The 20,555-nt window shown below is 41.1% G+C and overlaps 1 protein-coding gene across 2 annotated transcripts in view; it reads right to left on the reverse strand.

Moving 5' to 3' along the window:
- Positions 1–551: 551 nt before the first annotated feature.
- The window catches only part of colec12 (collectin sub-family member 12), a 30,300-nt gene continuing 10,296 nt past the window's right edge, over positions 552–20,555 (reverse strand). For both annotated transcript variants that reach the window (XM_020591484.1, XM_020591483.1), the window contains 8 exons: positions 12,621–12,743; positions 5,547–5,633; positions 4,352–5,380; positions 3,380–3,901; positions 2,882–3,024; positions 2,625–2,734; positions 2,301–2,444; positions 552–1,328 (listed from right to left, as the gene is read on the reverse strand). In XM_020591484.1, coding sequence (XP_020447140.1) covers positions 2,303–2,444; positions 2,625–2,734; positions 2,882–3,024; positions 3,380–3,901; positions 4,352–5,380; positions 5,547–5,633; positions 12,621–12,743 — 2,156 coding nt within the window. In that variant the 3' untranslated portion in view covers positions 552–1,328; positions 2,301–2,302. The remainder of the gene's footprint in view (positions 1,329–2,300; positions 2,445–2,624; positions 2,735–2,881; positions 3,025–3,379; positions 3,902–4,351; positions 5,381–5,546; positions 5,634–12,620; positions 12,744–20,555) is intronic.

Genomic DNA, 20,555 nt, shown 5'->3' on the forward strand with positions numbered 1-20,555 from the left:
ATGTTATAGAAGGGACTACTTTTGTGGTTTGGAAACTTATTTTGCTTTGTTAGCATCAAGGAGATGTACAGTTGTTTATTTTATGAACATTAATTTAAGTAGAGTTGACATAAGTAGGAACTTAGACTATACTCACAGGTATACAATTAATCATAATTGATCTCAATAAAATCGATATGAGCATGCCTTACTGATACAGTGATCAAGCCAAGATGCTATGCCAAGTGTCACTAATATGCTGTAAATGAAACTATTTTTAGGCAAGAGCTGCATTAGATGGTTTCCAAACACTGATTGAGTGTCACCAATCTCAGCTTTCAAGTCTCCAACATATACACACATGTAGATCCATTATCCTGGATAAATGACATAATAAATGCCAACCTGTTAAGATATTCATCCTCATTATGAGGGCACTCATAGGGGGTATAAACGTTGTCAAAAACCGTTAAAGATATGAAAAAGCTGTTGTCCCTGTATGCCATAATGTCCTTGAACAGTTTGATATTTGAATGGTTTTTCTAGCTGAACGTATGCTGGAGTTATTCAGTAGAGGGTGAAGATTTCAAGACTCTCCTGTTCTTTTCAATGGGATTTTTTTTAAATAAATGTTACCAAAAAGTTGAATGTATGCCATAATGTCCTTGAACAGTTTGATATTTGAATGGTTTTTCTAGCTGAAAGTATGCTGGAGTTATTCAGCGGCAAAAAATGTACAGAAGAATACTAATAAAGAGCAGGATACCGTAGTGTGGATGCTGCTGACTCAGCAACCACACAACTAGCTTTATTTGTACTTGTTAGCTGAGTGTGCAGTCATTTACTAATGGTGAGTGAGTGCTCATCATTTTCCTAGCAGCACTGTCAAATCACAGTTCTGAATCTGTGGCATAAAGAAAAAAGTCACAAAAAAAAATGAAACAATATGAAATTCAATCCCAACCAATAATGTAGCTTTTGTGAAAAATTATTTACAGATACAGTACACCTATACAATAGTGGCTGCACTAAATAATGACTTAGTATAGCCCAATTAAATGACTACATTCTTTTGTTTCTCCCAGTACACATACCATAGTGGGCTGGCTCTGTGCTTCTTCCATCTTCTGCACCATACTGTGTTGTAAAGTGCCTTTAAAACAAAGATCAGTCCAAGTCTCAGTGATGCTGGATTGGACTGGCTTTATCAGAGTCCTCTAGTTACCTAGTGCTCCTCCTTGTGTCCTTCATTATCCTCACATCTTCAACTTCCATTTCAGCACTCTTCACCTTTCTCCCACAGACAGCTCACACCATCTTAAATAGATGCTATAAAGCTGGAACGTCCACTATGAAGAGAAGAACAAAAACAATAATACATAAGATAATTTTAACACCTCCACAATGTGCCTGAAGTATTACTTTTGAGTTTTGAATTTTAACAGTTATTAATAGTACATCCAGTCTGTGAGTATATTCTTTTAAATCTCAAAACACAGCACCCTATGTCAAAATCAGTCCTCTTGCGTCTGGGATATCATGTTTTCAAAACATTTGTCTAGGAGAAAATTTGTAAGGTGAGCATCCTATTTCAGACATCAGATCTGCCTTTCTTAAAGGTCAGGGTTAGCAATATTTTTTATTGTCAGAATCACAAAAACATGTCTATCTACATTTTCATGGCAACTATGCAAAGTGTCATCTGGTGAGGACTAGAGTATGGATACTCGAACTGAGCCTGATGGGACCTGGCAGTACCCAAGGATTCAGGCTGGGTTCGGACAGAAATTTAGAAATTATGTTTGGGTCTGGGTTGGGTTCAGACACATAGGTAAAACTTTAGGTTAGACCGGTGCAGTGCTCAAATGTCTGCTTTGTTTAACGACAAGGGGAAAAACACTGTACAAACTCAACTGGGCTCGAGTCTGGTTTGGACATTATATATTACTATCTTGTCAGGTTCAGACGCCACGCTCTTGGGCACAAGTCGGGTTCAGACAGAACCCGATCCATGTTAGTCCTATTTATATCATCCTGGTGCCTTAAAAATTGGTGCTCACTGGAGCACCAATTGACAACAGAAAATATTACCCAGCAAATGGACTGTTTACTCCTATTTGAGCAATGCTCATTTCTTTTATGAAATTATATATTTGTGAACTGCTTCCTAAGATTTACACATGGAGTAGGAATGAATGAACTCAGTGACACAGACAGAAGAAAAGTCTGGAAATATTGAGAGATAGAATAAAGCATTGCTTGATCATGCACAAACACAAATAAAGAGATTTCAAAATTTAGAAAGGTTTGAAGTTACTGACAGTCAAGAGGCACGTTCACAGATGAAACCAATGCGATCAGTGCAGTAGAAATCATTCCAGTTGGCATCATGGATAAGGCCGGCACAATCCTCGCCATCTTCATGGCCATGGGTCCAGTTATCAGGCTGGCCAGGCTTCCACTTCCTGATAGCAGCAACATGAACAACATGTAGTTCATGAAGTTCAAGCATCATACAAAGTGTTTGTTAGTTATAATCACAGAAACCTGTTGTTTTGAGCAGAATTAAGCAAGGAATCGAGTCAGGAATCACTAAAATGCATGAATTCACTTTTCTGTGAAACCAATATGGCGGGGTAACTCACTTGAACACAGGTATGGTTCCATCCACCCACTTCCAGACATTTTCTTCCTCCTTGTCAGTCAGGCCCAGCCAGAAATAACCTTTTCCTGCAATTGCAGTTCTCACAAATTGCTGCAGATATAAGAGCAACAGATAAATTACAATATAATTAGTTCACAACTAACAAATCAGCCACTTTATTTTCAGTAGTTTGCTTCATTCTTTAATGCCAGTAATACAGTAATAATAGTAAAGATAATATCTGGGCCTTTAATTTACCTGCTCCTCATCATCATTGATAATGAGCATATGAGAGGACTTGTTGGTACAAAACTGGTTGGCATCATCAAAGCTGAGTCTCTGAGAACCAGAGGAGAAGTAATAGCAGCTGTCTCCAAAGCTTCTGAACTCAGGTGGGCAACCTGGAGTGATTAGTTACCAGAATGTGATATTCTACACATATAATCACTGAAAAAGCCATTTTCACAAAAGGTATCATGGTTCATGCTCCTTTGGACGGCATTTGTATTTCGTTCAGTAGTCTGTGTGGTTAGGCTTCCTGAGCAACAATGCTACCTTGTGGTGCTGCAGTGCTGTGTAATACTGTGTTACAGTATGTGAGATGCCGTATGTGTTTTTTCATTGCATAAAGCAACAGCACACTGCGCTGCCCCCCCTTCCCCGACAACCTGTTGAACCCTCTGCTTAATCTGTTCTGGCACCAACTGTGCTGAGCCACATATCTATTTTCTACACTTATGTAACCAATTAACTCACCGGGCACTGCAACATGGGGCTGGGGCTGTGGGGATGCAGAGATTTGTGGTTCTGCTGGTTTGGGGGGTTCAGAGACCTGAGTGGGCTCAGGAGGTATTATATGGACAGCAGGTGGTCCTGGTGGTCCTGGTGGCCCCGGAGAACCACGAGGGCCCATGGGTCCAACATGCCCTTCCAATCCTACAGGTCCTGCTTCTCCTCTGGGCCCCGGTGGCCCTGGTAGTCCTGGGAACCCTGATGGTCCTTCCCTACCAGAAAGCCCTAGAGGGCCTGGGTCACCTTTATCACCAGTGTTTCCAGATCGACCTCCAGAGCCTCTCAAACCTTTAGGCCCTGGAAGACCCTGAGCCCCAGGTGCACCCACTGCACCGAATGGACCCGGTGGTCCGGCATCACCTTTCTCTCCTTTAGGTCCCACATATCCTGGTATCCCTTTATCTCCTTTATCACCCCTTTGTCCTGGCTGGCCCACTGGCCCTTGAGGACCCTTGTCACCCCTGGGGCCCCTTGGACCCGGTGGACCTGAAACATAATAGCAGCAGATGAGTGGACTATATATGTCAAATGTATTGTTAATGCTGAGGTCACTGCATGCCTCCACAGTGTCAGAAGAAATGTATTTCTTGTACTTGAGTACTTTTATATATTATTTTGCAGATACAGCAGCATGCTAGAGGCTGGAAGAGGTATAATTTCAGTCAGATATGTTTCTTCCTGTCACTGCGTGGAAAAGCAGAATTTTGAATAGTTTACCAGATGACATGAGATACTTTTATTTTAGTAAAAATGTACTCTGTATACACAGTAATACCTTAAATAGTTAAATCTGCATGTCACAACTTTCAATAATATCTGGACAAGTGTGTTATGTGTTTGTTTAAAGAATTAAATCAGACCAATGAATCATTTTACGACTTAAAACATATGTGACAATTTTTTAGGATGCACACCAAATACATGGGGCATTCCTACCCTGCAGGATGGTGAAGTTGTGTTTGCTGTCCACCACCTTCATCTTTTCCATCACCATAGACAGGTTGTTGACTTCTCTGCCCAACCTGGCTGCCAGTTCATCCTGCTGGGTGCGCAGCTCTTTATTCTCTGCCTTGGCCTCAGTTACACTACTATTCAGCCCCAGTAACAGATCTGAATGTAGCATCACTGTCTCAGCACAGGACCTCAGGCTGTTCAGATTAGAGCTGAGGGTACCGAGGAGCTGAGCGGAAAAGCTTACATTTCCAGTCACACGGTCTATGTCATTCTCATGTCTGTCTAACCGTGCTTCCATCTCATCAAACTTGGATGAAGTGGCATTATCGTGGTCTCGCTGGTGGTCCATCAGCTCACACAAGCTCTGGTTGTGCCCCTCAGTGAGGGCTGAGGTGTTCTGGATCTGGCTGGCTAGTGTGCTGAGCTGAGCACCCAAATCCTCAACAGCTTCCCCATTGGACTGGGCCAGGGCTGAGTTGTTGGCTGCCAAAACATGGATGTTCTGGACCTTTCCCTTTAGCCACTCTGTGTCGGCCTGGGTCTGTCTGGCTGTCTGCTGCAGACCCTGATAGTCATTCTTGAGTTTCTGCACTGCCTGGCCTGCGTCTTCAACTGTCTTCTGCAGCGTGCTGAGCAGACTGCGCTGCTGAAACTGGGTAATGTTTAGCGCATTAATGCTAACCTGGGTCTGGGTCTGCACTTTGACCTGACCCTGTAACTCTGATTGGAGCCATGAGGTGTCTGTCTGAAGGTCATTAATTAGTCCACTGTAGGAGTTCAAGGACTGGTTGAGCCCACGCAGTGTGGCAGCATTGCCTTCAAGATAACTCTGCAAGGATGCATGGCTGTTTTGCATGTCATCCCCTGTAATCTGAAGCCCATCCAGAACTTCCTTGTTTCTATTTGCCCTGAGGGTAATGTTATTCAGCTGGTTCTGTAATGTCACCAGTTTGGACTTGAAAGTCTTGATTTCACTTGTGGCATTAAATGATTTCCTTTCTGCCTGATCATCTAAAAGGTAGACACAAACATATTTCTGTTAATTGAAAAGAAAAACATGGTAAACATTACATTCAAAAAGCATCTTTGTGTACTCAACACCCTAAATTTTGTTCACAGCTATCATAGGTTCAATTTATGCATATTTGATATCTAATCTTGCGTTAATGACACTTACCTAGTTTCTTTAAGTCTGTCTCCACAGCATCAATCTTGCCTCCATATTTCTGTATTCCCTCTGTGACGCTGTCCATTCTCTGGACCACTGAAAAAACAGAAACAAAAAAGGTGTAATGTAAATAGAAACATGCAGAGGTAGAAAGCATTAATTAAGTTAAACAGACAATTTTATGATGCTGATGTAGTGTACTCCTTTACTGATTGGTAAGAAGAACATGACCATCACTGATGCCAAGACACTAACACAGGAAGTGCATTTCCTGTGGATTGTGAACTTTAGTTGAGTATAGTTTCAACAAAGGTCAGACTGAGATACTCAGACTTTAAATTGTAAACATGCCTGCACTTGGCTAGTCGGCTGATTTTAAACACCAGGGGCCTATTGCACAAAACTAGGATAAGGGATTAAGCCGGGATATCTTGGTGATCCTGGCTCAATTTATCCGTGATCCGGTTGCACTAAAGCTGGATTAGATGGCGGCAGGATGTTATGGTATAAATTACCATGGAGATTTATTCTGTGGAGCTAGCCTGCTCCAGACCAGGCTAAGTTCCAGGATTTATTTAATCTCATCCCTTATGTCAGTCAGCAGTCACCACAAACGGAAACCAATAGTTATTTCACTGCACACTATACATTGTTATCACATATAATTAGACCCACTGTCATTGTTTAAACGTTTGTGATCATTAATTTCAATCATTTTGGATAAATGATGACTTTTAGATGATGTTGCTATCATTAGATAATTTACAGTTTCCCATAGACTATAAGGCTATATATAAAATGATAGAATATTAGGGCCACAGAGGGAATCCTATTTCAGACATCAGATCTGCCTTTCTTAAAGGTCAGGGTTAGCAATATTTTTTATTGTCAGAATCACAAAAACATGTCTATCTACATTTTCATGGCAACTATGCAAAGTGTCATCTGGTGAGGACTAGAGTATGGATACTCGAACTGAACCTGATGGGACCTGGCAGTACCCAAGGATTCAGGCTGGGTTCGGACAGAAATTTAGAAATTATGTTTGGGTCTGGGTTGGGTTCAGACACATAGGTAAAACTTTAGGTTAGACCGGTGCAGTGCTCAAATGTCTGCTTTGTTTAACGACAAGGGGAAAAACACTGTACAAACTCAACTGGGCTCGAGTCTGGTTTGGACATTATATATTACTATCTTGTCAGGTTCAGACGCCACGCTCTTGGGCACAAGTCGGGTTCAGACAGAACCCGATCCATGTTAGTCCTATTTATATCATCCTGGTGTCTTAAAAATTGGTGCTCACTGGAGCACCAATTGACAACAGAAAATATTACCCAGCAAATGGACTGTTTACTCCTATTTGAGCAATGCTCATTTCTTTTATGAAATTATATATTTGTGAGGTGCTTGCTAAGATTTACACATGGAGTAGGAATGAATGAACTCAGTGACACAGACAGAAGAAAAGTCTGGAAATATTGAGAGATAGAATAAAGCATTGCTTGATCATGCACAAACACAAATAAAGAGATTTCAAAATTCAGAAAGGTTTGAAGTTACTGACAGTCAAGAGGCACGTTCACAGATGAAACCAATGTGATCAGTGCAGTAGAAATCATTCCAGTTGGCATCATGGATAAGGCCGGCACAATCCTCGCCATCTTCATGGCCATGGGTCCAGTTATCAGGCTGGCCAGGCTTCCACTTCCTGATAGCAGCAACATGAACAACGTGTAGTTCATGAAGTTCAAGCATCATACAAAGTGTTTGTTAGTTATAATCACAGAAACCTGTTGTTTTGAGCAGAATTAAGCAAGGCATCGAGTCAGGAATCACTAAAATGCATGAATTCACTTTTCTGTGAAACCAATATGGCGGGGTAACTCACTTGAACACAGGTATGGTTCCATCCACCCACTTCCAGATATTTTCTTCCTCCTTGTCAGTCAGGCCCAGCCAGAAATAACCTTTTCCTGCAATTGCAGTTCTCACAAATTGCTGCAGATATAAGAGCAACAGATAAATTACAATATAATTAGTTCACAACTAACAAATCAGCCAATATAATTAGTTCACAACTAACAAATCAGCCACTTTATTTTCAGTGGTTTGCTTCATTCTTTAATGTCAGTAATACAGTAATAATAGTAAAGATAATATCTGGGCCTTTAATTTACCTGCTCTTCATCATCATTGATAATGAGCATATGAGAGGACTTGTTGGTACAAAACTGGTTGGCATCATCAAAGCTGAGTCTCTGAGAACCAGAGGAGAAGTAATAGCAGCTGTCTCCAAAGCTTCTGAACTCAGGTGGGCAACCTGGAGTGATTAGTTACCAGAATGTGATATTCTACACATATAATCACTGAAAAAGCCATTTTCACAAAAGGTATCATGGTTCATGCTCCTTTGGACGGCATTTGTATTTCGTTCAGTAGTCTGTGTGGTTAGGCTTCCTGAGCAACAATGCTACCTTGTGGTGCTGCAGTGCTGTGTAATACTGTGTTACAGTATGTGAGATGCCGTATGTGTTTTTTCATTGCATAAAGCAACAGCACACTGCGCTGCCCCCCCTTCCCCGACAACCTGTTGAACCCTCTGCTTAATCTGTTCTGGCACCAACTGTGCTGAGCCACATATCTATTTTCTACACTTATGTAACCAATTAACTCACCGGGCACTGCAACATGGGGCTGGGGCTGTGGGGATGCAGAGATTTGTGGTTCTGCTGGTTTGGGGGGTTCAGAGACCTGAGTGGGCTCAGGAGGTATTATATGGACAGCAGGTGGTCCTGGTGGTCCTGGTGGCCCCGGAGAACCACGAGGGCCCATGGGTCCAACATGCCCTTCCAATCCTACAGGTCCTGCTTCTCCTCTGGGCCCTGGTGGCCCTGGTAGTCCTGGGGACCCTGATGGTCCTTCCCTACCAGGAAGCCCTGGAGGGCCTGGGTCACCTTTATCACCAGTGTTTCCAGATCGACCTCCAGAGCCTCTCGAACCTTTAGGCCCTGGAAGACCCTGAGCCCCAGGTGCACCCACTGCACCGAATGGACCCGGTGGTCCGGCATCACCTTTCTTTCCTTTAGGTCCCACATATCCTGGTATCCCTTTATCTCCTTTATCACCCCTTTGTCCTGGCTGGCCCACTGGCCCTTGAGGACCCTTGTCACCCCTGGGGCCCCTTGGACCCGGTGGACCTGAAACATAATAGCAGCAGATGAGTGGACTATATATGTCAAATGTATTGTTAATGCTGAGGTCATTGCATGCCTCCACAGTGTCAGAAGAAATGTATTTCTTGTACTTGAGTACTTTTATATATTATTTTGCAGATACAGCAGCGTGCTAGAGGCTGGAAGAGGTATAATTTCAGTCAGATATGTTTCTTCCTGTCACTGCGTGGAAAAGCAGAATTTTGAATAGTTTACCAGATGACATGAGATACTTTTATTTTAGTAAAAATGTACTCTGTATACACAGTAATACCTTAAATAGTTAAATCTGCATGTCACAACTTTCAATAATATCTGGACAAGTGTGTTATGTGTTTGTTTAAAGAATTAAATCAGACCAATGAATCATTTTACGACTTAAAACATACAGTATGTGACAATTTTTTAGGATGCACACCAAATTCATGGGGCATTCCTACCCTGCAGGATGGTGAAGTTGTTGATGAGCAGTGAGTGTTTGCTGTCCACCACCTTCATCTTTTCCATCACCATAGACAGGTTGTTGACTTCTCTGTCCAACCTGGCTGCCAGTTCATCCTGCTGGGTGCGCAGCTCTTTACTCTCTGCCTTGGCCTCAGTTACACTACTATTCAGCCCCAGTAACAGATCTGAATGTAGCATCACTGTCTCAGCACAGGACCTCAGGCTGTTCAGATTAGAGCTGATGGTACCGAGGAGCTGAGCGGAAAAGCTTACATTTCCAGTCACACGGTCTATGTCATTCTCATGTCTGTCTAACCGTGCTTCCATCTCATCAAACTTGGATGAAGTGGCATTATCGTGGTCTCGCTGGTGGTCCATCAGCTCACGCAAGCTCTGGCCGTGCCCCTCAGTGAGGGCTGAGGTGTTCTGGATCTGGCTGGCTAGTGTGCTGAGCTGAGCACCCAAATCCTCAACAGCTTCCCCATTGGACTGGGCCAGGGCTGAGTTGTTGGCTGCCAAAACATGGATGTTCTGGACCTTTCCCTTTAGCCACTCTGTGTCGGCCTGGGTCTGTCTGGCTGTCTGCTGCAGACCCTGATAGTCATTCTTGAGTTTCTGCACTGCCTGGCCTGCGTCTTCAACTGTCTTCTGCAGCGTGCTGAGCAGACTGCGCTGCTGAAACTGGGTAATGTTTAGCGCATTAATGCTAACCTGGGTCTGGGTCTGCACTTTGACCTGACCCTGTAACTCTGATTGGAGCCATGAGGTGTCTGTCTGAAGGTCATTAATTAGTCCACTGTAGGAGTTCAAGGACTGGTTGAGCCCACGCAGTGTGGCAGCATTGCCTTCAAGATAACTCTGCAAGGATGAGGCTAGTCGGCTGATTTTAAACACCAGAGGGCGCTGCTGTATTGGTACCTGTCCAGTAAATAACTGGAAACTCAAACAGTAATTCTGAACACAGGACGTTAAACAGGGTGAAGAGTCTTCGAAGATTTTTGTAACCACACAGCTGTGTATCTGTTGTATCTCTCATTTTTCAGAGTGCATTCACAAATTCCACTTCATTGGTATAAACAATGTCAGACATAATGAATACCACACTAGGACACTGTTTCCACTTTGTCGCTGCTCCTCACATCTGCAGTGAGAGTCTACCTCCTTTCCCCCAGTGTTTATTTTTCTGTCAGTATGTGGGCTTTCGTTGTTATCATTCCAGAAGTAACAAAAACATGAAACAACAACATGCACTTGGGACAAACAAAAACTCATGAGCCCAGTTTCAAAAAGCTATTGGCCAAATGCTAGAACTAGATGATGCAGCTGGAGTCTACACCTTCTCCTTCCCTTAGAAATGAAATGCTAAACTCTAACTCTGTACAGAAATACTGAGTTATGCTACGACATTATATAACGCAGCTAATTTGAGCAGGGCTTATTGGTTGCCTATTGTGACCCAAGTATGAACCATAATTACACAGTTACCCAAGGTGAGGCCAAGCAGATTAATGCTGATCCATGCTGCAGGAGCAGACAATTAGAGACACACCAGCTAACACAAACAATGCTCTTAATCTTTAACAAAATGTATTGGAACAGAGTTATGCTACGAAACTTAAAGAGTCAAAACTAAGAAATATGTTGTTTAGTGCAAACTGCCTTTATGTTTGCTGGTAAACTACAGTATATGACGTATAAAAGATATATGTAGACGACAAAAATAGAGAATCCAGCACATTGCTTTCTCATAAACTATTTTGGACACTTGCAGTTGTTTGTGAGCCAACCTGTGGTTCATGAGACAGCAAATTGCTACCAAACCATAAAATCTCCTCTGGGTTATTAAGCCAGAGTTTTCACTTGCTTGCTCATCTGGTAGACATTAGAGTCAAACCATCAAAATCACATGCACTTCACACTAACACAGACCCCAAAGCAGGAACCCAAAACAATCCCGACAGCACTTACAAGGCATGACTTGTTTGTGTTTAAATGTTTTGATCAAGGATATGTTTTTTTTTATTGATTTGGGCGAGAAATGTGTACAACCAGACAATACACAGAGTACATTCCATATTGATTACTTCTGAAATAACTTGAATTACTTTGTTTCTATTTTACATCACTGCCTTGGTTGAAACAGCAATAATGGGTTGTAGCGGTGCACAACTAATATGTATGACTAATTTCCAAAAGATACCAGATTAGTGGAGAGGAAACAATGAATACCATCAAGTGACTTTCTTCAGGTGGTAAATTTTGTGACACAACTTTTTGACTTTCATTAAACCCCTTTGACACAGAGACAAAGACAGAGACAGACTACGCATGGGAGAAAGGGGACGAAGAGGGAAAATCTACTAAAAACAGTCTACTTTTACTTTAATTATTTTTATTTTACATATTTGATCTCATTTTTCATTTTCTTTATTATTGTTTTTAGTGCTGTTACTGTTTTCTGCCTATGTAAAGCACTTTGAATTGCCTGTGTATGAAATGTGCTATATAAATAAAGCTGCCTTGCTTATATGTTTCAGTTGTGATGTGGCAGTTATGATGTTAAGGGATTTTATTGACTCATTTCTATCTTCCAATGCAGACATATGAGAGCAACATGACTTAATTGATACTGTTACCAGGTGACTATTGAGGCTAGATAACTTAAATAGACTAATTTTTAAAGGTTTTTAAAATTAAACATTGAATACTGTTCCTTGATGAAATCTAACTTTGTAGCTTTTGAAGAACCCAGGGATACTAGAGAACTGTTAAAAGTTTGGTGTTATTCTATATTTTTTATTAGCAACAAATCCCATGAAAAGACCCAAACCACTGAAAAAAAACATATTGCCTATATAGCCAAAACCTGATGTACAGAAGATTATTCCTCTGCTGTTAAGAGTTTCATCGTGGTCCAAAAACATATCAGTGAGCCACTGGATGTCATGTTCCTTTATTTACATGAACATACACACCATCCAGCTGCCGGAAACACTAATGAGAGTGCCATGTGCACATTAAACTGCAGCTGAAAACAGTCCCCATTAACATTTGTTAAAAATTACAATGTCCGGCTGTTCTAAAAAATCCATAAGCCTTTCTTTAACATAACACTATATCATTGTGTTTTTAAAGATTGATGTTCTCAGTAACAGTGAATGGGTGTGAAATGGGGAAGTCATAAAGCACCGAGAAACAGACAAACATGTCAGTTTTGATCTTGTAATAGGATTTGTCAACAATGGGAACATTATGCAATAATGCTGGCCGTATCCTCATATTTGAGTGACTTTGCACCAACTGTAAGACTATACTTTAATTTTTTTCCGAGGTCAGCAGTAGAAACATAGAACAGTAGAAATATAACAGTATGAATGTCTTATACAGTATCATACAAGAAGGGTCTTTAGTTGAAATTTTCACTTGCCTTTGTATCCAAGGACAGCCACTGCTATGGTGAGCAGGGCACAGAGCACATAGAGGAGTGCAATAGCTGCCCTTAACGCCCAGTCATTTTTACACTTGGTGCACTCTGTACCCTCCTGAATACCTGCAACATACAAGTGAATGTGTCACAAATCACTACAGTATACAAGTCTCATTCTAGTAACACAAGGCAGTGCTGAGCAGCAGCAGTAACTCTCTTATTGTGTAACTGGAGCAGAGAGTTAATAAAAATGAGCCCAAAGTTTTCATTCAAAACGATGTTTTGTTTTTTCCATTTCTTAACCACATTTAGCACTACATGTCTAAAGTGGAACACACTGTGCCGCTCTTCAGCCATGTGCAGCCTTGAACTGGCAAGATGACTCCTTGTTAAACTTTAAAAATGCTGCACATGTGTTATCCAGATGACAGAGGAACCAAAACAAAACAGAGTCATTCCCCCTGTCAGTCATTCCTCACTGGCATTCTACCTACAACCATGGTACAGTGGAAGTTTTGGTCCTTCATGTCACAGATGTTCATTAGTCCGGTCCAACACTAAACATTTTACTAAAGGCAGGATGTTTACTTCATTTCCTCACAACTGACCAAGAAGCCTCTAGCAAGCAGAACGAGGGTGCAGCTGGTGTATATTCACAACAGACAACAAAGGCTATTGTGAAGATGGTACAAACTTTAAATCAGATTATATAGGAAGAGAGGATTTGTGTTTTAATACTTTATCAGATAGGAAGGTCATAAAATAAATGGTTTTAGCCCAGGCAAAAATAAAACAATTTCAAATAACATTTACAACTTGGGTATTATTTTCACTCTGACTGGTTGTATTAGTTACGATAACACTGTATACCCTAAATAACAAGCAGTATTGTTAACAACAGCTAATGCCTTTTGGTCATGTCATTCTCTAAAGCCCCATGATATCATTAAAGCATATACCTTGGCCTTGGCATTATGTATAAGACTGTTTATCCGCTAGGGATAGCTATAAAAATTCCCCAGCTGGACTAACATTCTTCTCTTAAACTTTATCAGAGGCCAGGATCTGTCCATGATGGGACATGGGACAATCTGTAGCCAAAAGAGGCTCCATCTTTCCCAGTCAGGGGTGGGCCATGACCACCAGAGGGTTACTGGAGGTTTGGCCTCTTGCCTTTGAACCCACACATCTGTGCAAACATCACAAAGGGGCCCAGCCATAGATGCAGACATGAATATGTAGACCACTGTTTTTTGTGTGTACCAAGAGCCTCATGTTGGGAGCCAGTGTGGAGAGCGCCATCAGAGAACCCACCTCCCTCCCACCACTGGTCCTGACTACACGCTGCTTAAAGGACAACAACATCACACCATGTAAAAGAAGCAGCCAATGGGAAATGCTCAGTCACCTTTGAGATTCTGACCTGGAACACAGTCAACATATTTCCCCATCATGGAATAAATTGCTTATGATGGTAAAATAACTAAATAAAGTTTATTATTCTGTTACACAGAAACCACTGGGTTTCTATAGCTGTGCAAGATGTGAGACAAGTAGGTCTAGCAAACACTTTGATGACTTGTTTTGTCCTGCTTCCTTCTATAGATTCATGTCTAGATAATTATGGTAAAAAAAATAATGTACAATTTCTGACTGAACAGATAATGTCTAATATCTTGATGACAATCCAAAGATGCTACAGCAACAACATGTCATGTAAATTCTTTCCAAAGCAGTAATGTAAAATTCAAGGGTCATGACAAATTGGACGCTCAATTTTGAAGAAAAGAAAAAACAAACAAAGCCTTAAATTCCAAAAGTCACCTTTTGCATTCTGTGCAGTATACAGTATAAACATGACACATACACTGGCAGTCAAAGGTTTGGATGAAAGTGTGTCCATGCTTTGACTGGTAGATGTCCTGATCTGACTGACACACACATGCCTAAATCAAACGGTCTGATGCAAACACAGTGAGGACTGAGGTTGTTGTGAGCTGAGAAGCTGGACAGCAGCCAGGACATCCCAATCAACATGCTTCCTTATAATCCCCATGGGGTAAATAAATGCCAGAAAATTCTAGGAAGAGCAGAAGTATGGTGCGTTACATATTATTGCTGTCAAATGAAAACCATGTACCATGTAGTTTTGGCATGTTTTTATAAAGTCATTTATGGGCTTTTGGAGTCTGCTACTTCACTGTCTTTAGGTTTTGTTTTTTGTTACTGACTTTCTCCATTTTTCTTTTCAATTTGTGTGAGATTCTTGTGTGTGCACATGGCCCTGCAGCCCCATATACAGTACTTTTACAGGGATTTAGTTCCTCCTTTGCTATCGTCATGAATACTGCAACCACTAAAGATTTGAACTTAAACATTTTTTGAGCATTTAGTGGAAAACCTGAAGCTGAAGCACACTGCTACACTGCTAAATGTTACTTCAACTAAGTATAAGCTGCTTACACTAATGACCAATGGAGTTTAGAGGAGGACAGTCTCTGTGATACTCTTTTCCCATAGTGCCACTATGAAGCTGATATTTATGGTTATGTGCAAAATGTCTCAACACCTTCTGGACAGACTGCCATTACCTCACAGTATGAACTGTGATAACTTTAGTGAACCCCTAACCTTTCATCTAGTATGTTCATTAGGTCATATTTTTAATTTGTCAGATAGTGGCATAGCACCTGCAGAACTACTGTACTTTGTGTTTGGTGCTAATTAGCAAATACTAACATGCTAAACTAGGCCAGCAAACATAGTTAACATTACTTTTTTATTTAGAAAACATTATCTTCAGATATGTACAACAAATAAAGAATGCAAAGCCACAGGAAATCTTTGCTCCCAAAACATAAGAATATACAATAACTAAATAAATACATAAATTGAACACACACAAACAAAAAAAAACATAATATTAGTAATACACCTTAAGGATATCCTGATAAGGGTGTAAAGGCATTAAACTTGTGCTTATTTAAATAGCTCTTGAATTCATCTACGGTATGTTCGTTGGCTTTTCTTATTATTTATAACTTCATAGTTAACATTATTTGCTATACATTAACACGTTAGAATTGTAATTGTTAGCACACTGACATTAGTACTTAACTCAAGGCACTACTGTCTAAATACAGCCTCACAAATCACTAGCTGGGGATCAAACCACCAGCTCTGCGGTTAGTGGACAACCCACTCTACCTCCAGAGCTACACAGCAGACACTCCAAAGTGAACTTTTACTCGGCTGTTTCATTGTTTACTGGCTCATCGTTGTGAAAGTGATGAAAGACAGAGGCAGAGGAACAGGGAGAAGACAAGAAAAGGAAAAGATGGGGGCAGCCTGGTGTAGTGTCTATAAACAGCTGTATTTCATTTGGACTGAGTCAGTCAAAGAAAAAAAAATTCAACACATATTCCCTTATTCCATGAACCTGCCTCTCGACCGCCTTCATGCGCTGTCTCATTCCTGGCTGGCAGTGGAAATTTCCATGGCAACACAAAGAAACTGTACAGAGTAGGGCCTTTTTGTACAGTGTGAAACGCTTTGTGCAGTGTTAATACTACATTACATACAGTACCTGGATGGCTATCAAAGAAATTCTTTCACTTCACCTTTCATTTTGTGTTACATGAAAGCTGACTTGGTCATGAGCTAAAAAGCAACAGTCACACAGAGAGGCCATGCCTCTCGACTCCACCTGGATGGAGTCTGGTGGACCACTGTGCTGCCAAATGCTGCAGTTTTGCCTCGCATGTATTTCTTTTTGGTGGTTACATTACTGTGTGGTATCTGTCTACAAATATAGAAACTGTCAAGTAGGCTATAGTTATATACTTAGCCTGACATTTTGTGCTATGAATTATATTCTATCCTAAAACAAGTCTAAATAGCCAATAGCTTAAAAGATGCTGAATAATGGGTGTTCAGTAGGCTAAATGGCAAATGTGATCTCATTTCAAATGTTTAATCGATGAGCTAAATAACACTCAGCTCTGTTGGGAATTGAACCCACACTACATTATTGTAAGACTATAGCTTTCATGATGCACCACAAGCTCCAAACACACTACTTCGTGGTCGTTTCACCTATTTGAGTAACGTTAGCTATTACACTCCGTGATCCATCATCAGTACCAATGTGCATATTACAGTACTTACAACTGTTTTCATTTGCTCTGAGTATCATGGCATAGTAATGTTATAGTTCTGAATGCAACACTGTCAAACCAAATCTCTGTCGACTCAGTCTCTATGTGTTTCGAAGGCTCAGCTCAGCTCTCCCAAAGAGCCAAGACAACCAAACCGAACCAATCAGGTGATTCCTATGATGTCCAAAGCACTCAACCGCTTTGAACATCACTAGCCATGCCTCAGCACAGTGTTTCGATACAACTGCTCCATGAACTATACCGCGCATGTGTTGGAGCCTCAGGTGTGATGACATCATGTCCAGATCAACGTCACATTTGCTTGAACTGCCTGTTCAAAACTTACCTTAAGACGTTAGCCTCGAACTGTAAGGACAAACATTTTTCTTTTGTCAAATTAACAGCAATGTACAGTGGTGTGAAAAAGTATTTGCCCCCTTACTGATTTCTTATCTTTTTGCATGTTTGTCACACTGTAATGTTTCAGATCATCAAACAAATTTAAATATTAGTCAACGATAACACAAGTAAACACATCATGCAGTTTTTAAATGAAGGTTTTTATTATTAAGGGAAAACAAAATCCAAAACTACAAAGCCCTGTGTGAATAAGTGTTTCCCCCCCCTGTCAAAACATAACTTAACTCTGTTATAAAGCCATTTCTAAAGCTTTGGGACTGCAGCGAACCACAGTGAGAGCCATTATCCACAAATGGCGAAAACATGGAACAGTGGAGAACCTTCCCAGGAGTGGCCGGCCGACCAAAATTACCCCAAGAGCGCAGCGACAACTCATCCAAGAGGTCACAAAAGACCCCACAACAACATCCAAAGAACTGCAGGCCTCACTTGCCTCAGTTAAGGTGAGTGTTCATGACTCCACCATAAGAAAGAGACTGGGCAAAAATGGTTTGCATGGCAGAGTTCCAAGACGAAAACCACTGCTGAGCAAAAAGAACATAAAGGCTCGTCTCAGTTTTGCCAGAAAACATCTTGATGATCCCCAAGACTTTTGGGATAATACTCTGTGGACAGACGAGACAAAAGTTGAACTTTTTGGAAGGTGTGTGTCCCATTATGTGTGGTGTAAAAGTAACACCGCATTTCAGAAAAAGAACATCATACAAACAGTAAAATATTGGTGGTGGTAGTGTGATGGTCTGGGGCTGTTTTGCTGCTTCAGGCCCTGGAAGACTTGCTGTGATAAATGGAACCCTGAATTCTGCTGTGTACCAAAATATCCTGAAGGAGAATGTCCGGCCATCCGTTTGTGACCTCAAGCTGAAGCGAACTTGGGTTCTGCAGCAGGACAATGATCCAAAGCACACCAGCAAGTCCACTTCTGAATGGCTGAAGAAAAACAAAATGAAGACTTTGGAGTGGCCTAGTCAAAGTCCTGACCTGAATCCAATTGAGATGCTGTGGCATGACCTTAAAAAGGCAGTTCATGCCCGAAAACCTTCCAATGTGGCTGACTTACAACAATTCTGCCAAGATGAGTGGGCCAAAATTCCTCCACAGCGCTGTGGCAGACTCATGGCAAGTTATCGAAAACGCTTGATTGCAGTTGTTGCTGCTAAGGGTGGCCCAACCAGTTATTCGGTTTAGGGGGCAAACACTTATTCACACAGGGTTTTGTAGTTTTGGATTTTGTTTTCCCTTAATAATAAAAACCTTCATTTAAAAACTGCATGATGTGTTTACTTGTGTTATCTTTGACTAATATTTAAATTTGTTTGATGATCTGAAACATTACAGTGTGACAAACATGCAAAAAGATAAGAAATCAGTAAGGGGGCAAATACTTTTTCACACCACTGTACTAGCAACAGCTGAAAAAAACTTCTGGACTAGATTTCTAGGTCAAACACGACTCTCAGAACTGATGAAGCTTCTTGGATGAGAGGTGAAACGTCTTCAACCTAGAAATCTAGTCCATTTGATTTTTTTCAGCTTACTATGACCTGGATGACTGAAAATCTGCACAGACACGGTACTAGCAACAGTTACACAGTAGTTTCTGTGTTTCATACTGACTCATTACGACAGGTTTAGGAAAATGGAAGATCAAACCAGGAAACACCTTGAGTGGCAGATCAAAACTTTCAAAAAACAACTTGAACAATGCAATGAATACTGGATGGACAACAGCAGATCTCAAAGCGAGATGATATTGTCTCTCCAGATTCAAAATCAAACTCTCCAAAAAGAGTTAGCAGCTGCCAAAGAGCAATTACACAAGTGCCAGGGTGATAAGAAAACGCTTTTTGTGGAAATCTCAACATTACAGGACAAAGCCAGCAGTTGAGCACAGCAAGGTAGTGGCAGATCTGAAGGAAAAGATAAATGATACCCATGCATATTACAAAAATTTGGAGAAAGAATGGGTCAAACAGAACAAAAATGTTAAAGCAGAGTTTGAGAATATTCTGGCCATCAACCAAGAAAAAGACACACAGCTGAGACATCAAGAAGAAGAGCTGGTCAAAATGAAGGAGCAAAGTAAACAGGACATGGAAAGGCTAGAAGACCTGTTGAAGGAATATACTGATAAAAGAGAGGAATTAAGGAATGTCCAAAAATTTAACATGGAACTGCAAATTAAACTGGAAGACAAATTAAAAAGTCAAACTCACACAATAGAAGAGCTTAAAAAAGAGGCTGCTCTGGTCCCCAAAACCTGAAGCCACTGTGAACACAAATCAGAGACTAATTCAAACCCAAGATAAGAAGATAGCCAGCAACAACGACGACGACAACAACAACAACAACAAAAAAACCATTCAACAAAATATGGATTTAGTGAATCACAATGATGGCAAACTAGAGGCGTTATTTAGTGGTCTGATAAAGAGAACTGAATGTCAAGAAGATGAATTAACAGAACAATCGATCAAGTTAATGAAAGCTTCTTTTGACAGCAAAGACATCTGGCAAAGATATATGAGACTGTATGAGACCTCCCAGAATCTCAAACACAGAGTAAAGTACAGTGACTCAAAAATTGAGGAGCGGGAAGCCTCAGTCAACTGTCTAAAGACACGGGAGCTGTGCTTCAAGGAGGATCTACAGATACTGTATGTGTCAGCGATCACAAAACGCTCACAAAAAACTTCATTAGTCTCAAGGAAAAATAGGATGGTAATTTGAAGGTCCAGCTGGATAAAAAATCCAGGATGGCGTTAGAAAATATAAAGAACTAGATGAGTAAATAAAATGAAATTTTGTCTGAAACGATGGCAATCTAAGACATGAATGACGAATTCATTAAAAGATGTACACTGGAAAAAGAGCTCCAACAGGCTAAACTGCAGCTTCAAAAGGCAGCAGAGCCTGCAACCTCAGACATTCACAACAAAAGACAGCAATGGCAGGCGGGATGGTTCCTCACAGCAAGAAGGTTCTGGGTTCAAGCCACGGCTGACCTGGTGCCTTTCTGTGTGGAGTTTGCATGTCCTCCCTGTGCCTGCGTGGGTTCTCTCTGGATGCTCCGGCTTCTTTCCATAGTCCAAAGACATGCAGCTTAGGTTGACTGGTGACTCTAAATTGCCCACAGGAGTGAGTGTGCATGGGTTCTCCCCGGGTGCTTTGGCCTCCTCCCACTTAAAAGACATGCAGCTTAGGTTAACTGGCGACTCTAAAGTGCCCACAGGAGTGATTGTGAGTGCATGTGGTTGTCTGTCTCTAAGTGTCTGGCATTGTTTAGGTGACAACAAGCAAACACAGCACAATAGCATGCCTTTTTCCACTATTAAATCTGGCTAGAATGGCCAGACTG

This window comes from Monopterus albus, unplaced genomic scaffold (genome assembly GCF_001952655.1).
Source record: "Monopterus albus unplaced genomic scaffold, M_albus_1.0 scaffold14.1, whole genome shotgun sequence".
Lineage (NCBI taxonomy): Eukaryota > Metazoa > Chordata > Actinopteri > Synbranchiformes > Synbranchidae > Monopterus > Monopterus albus.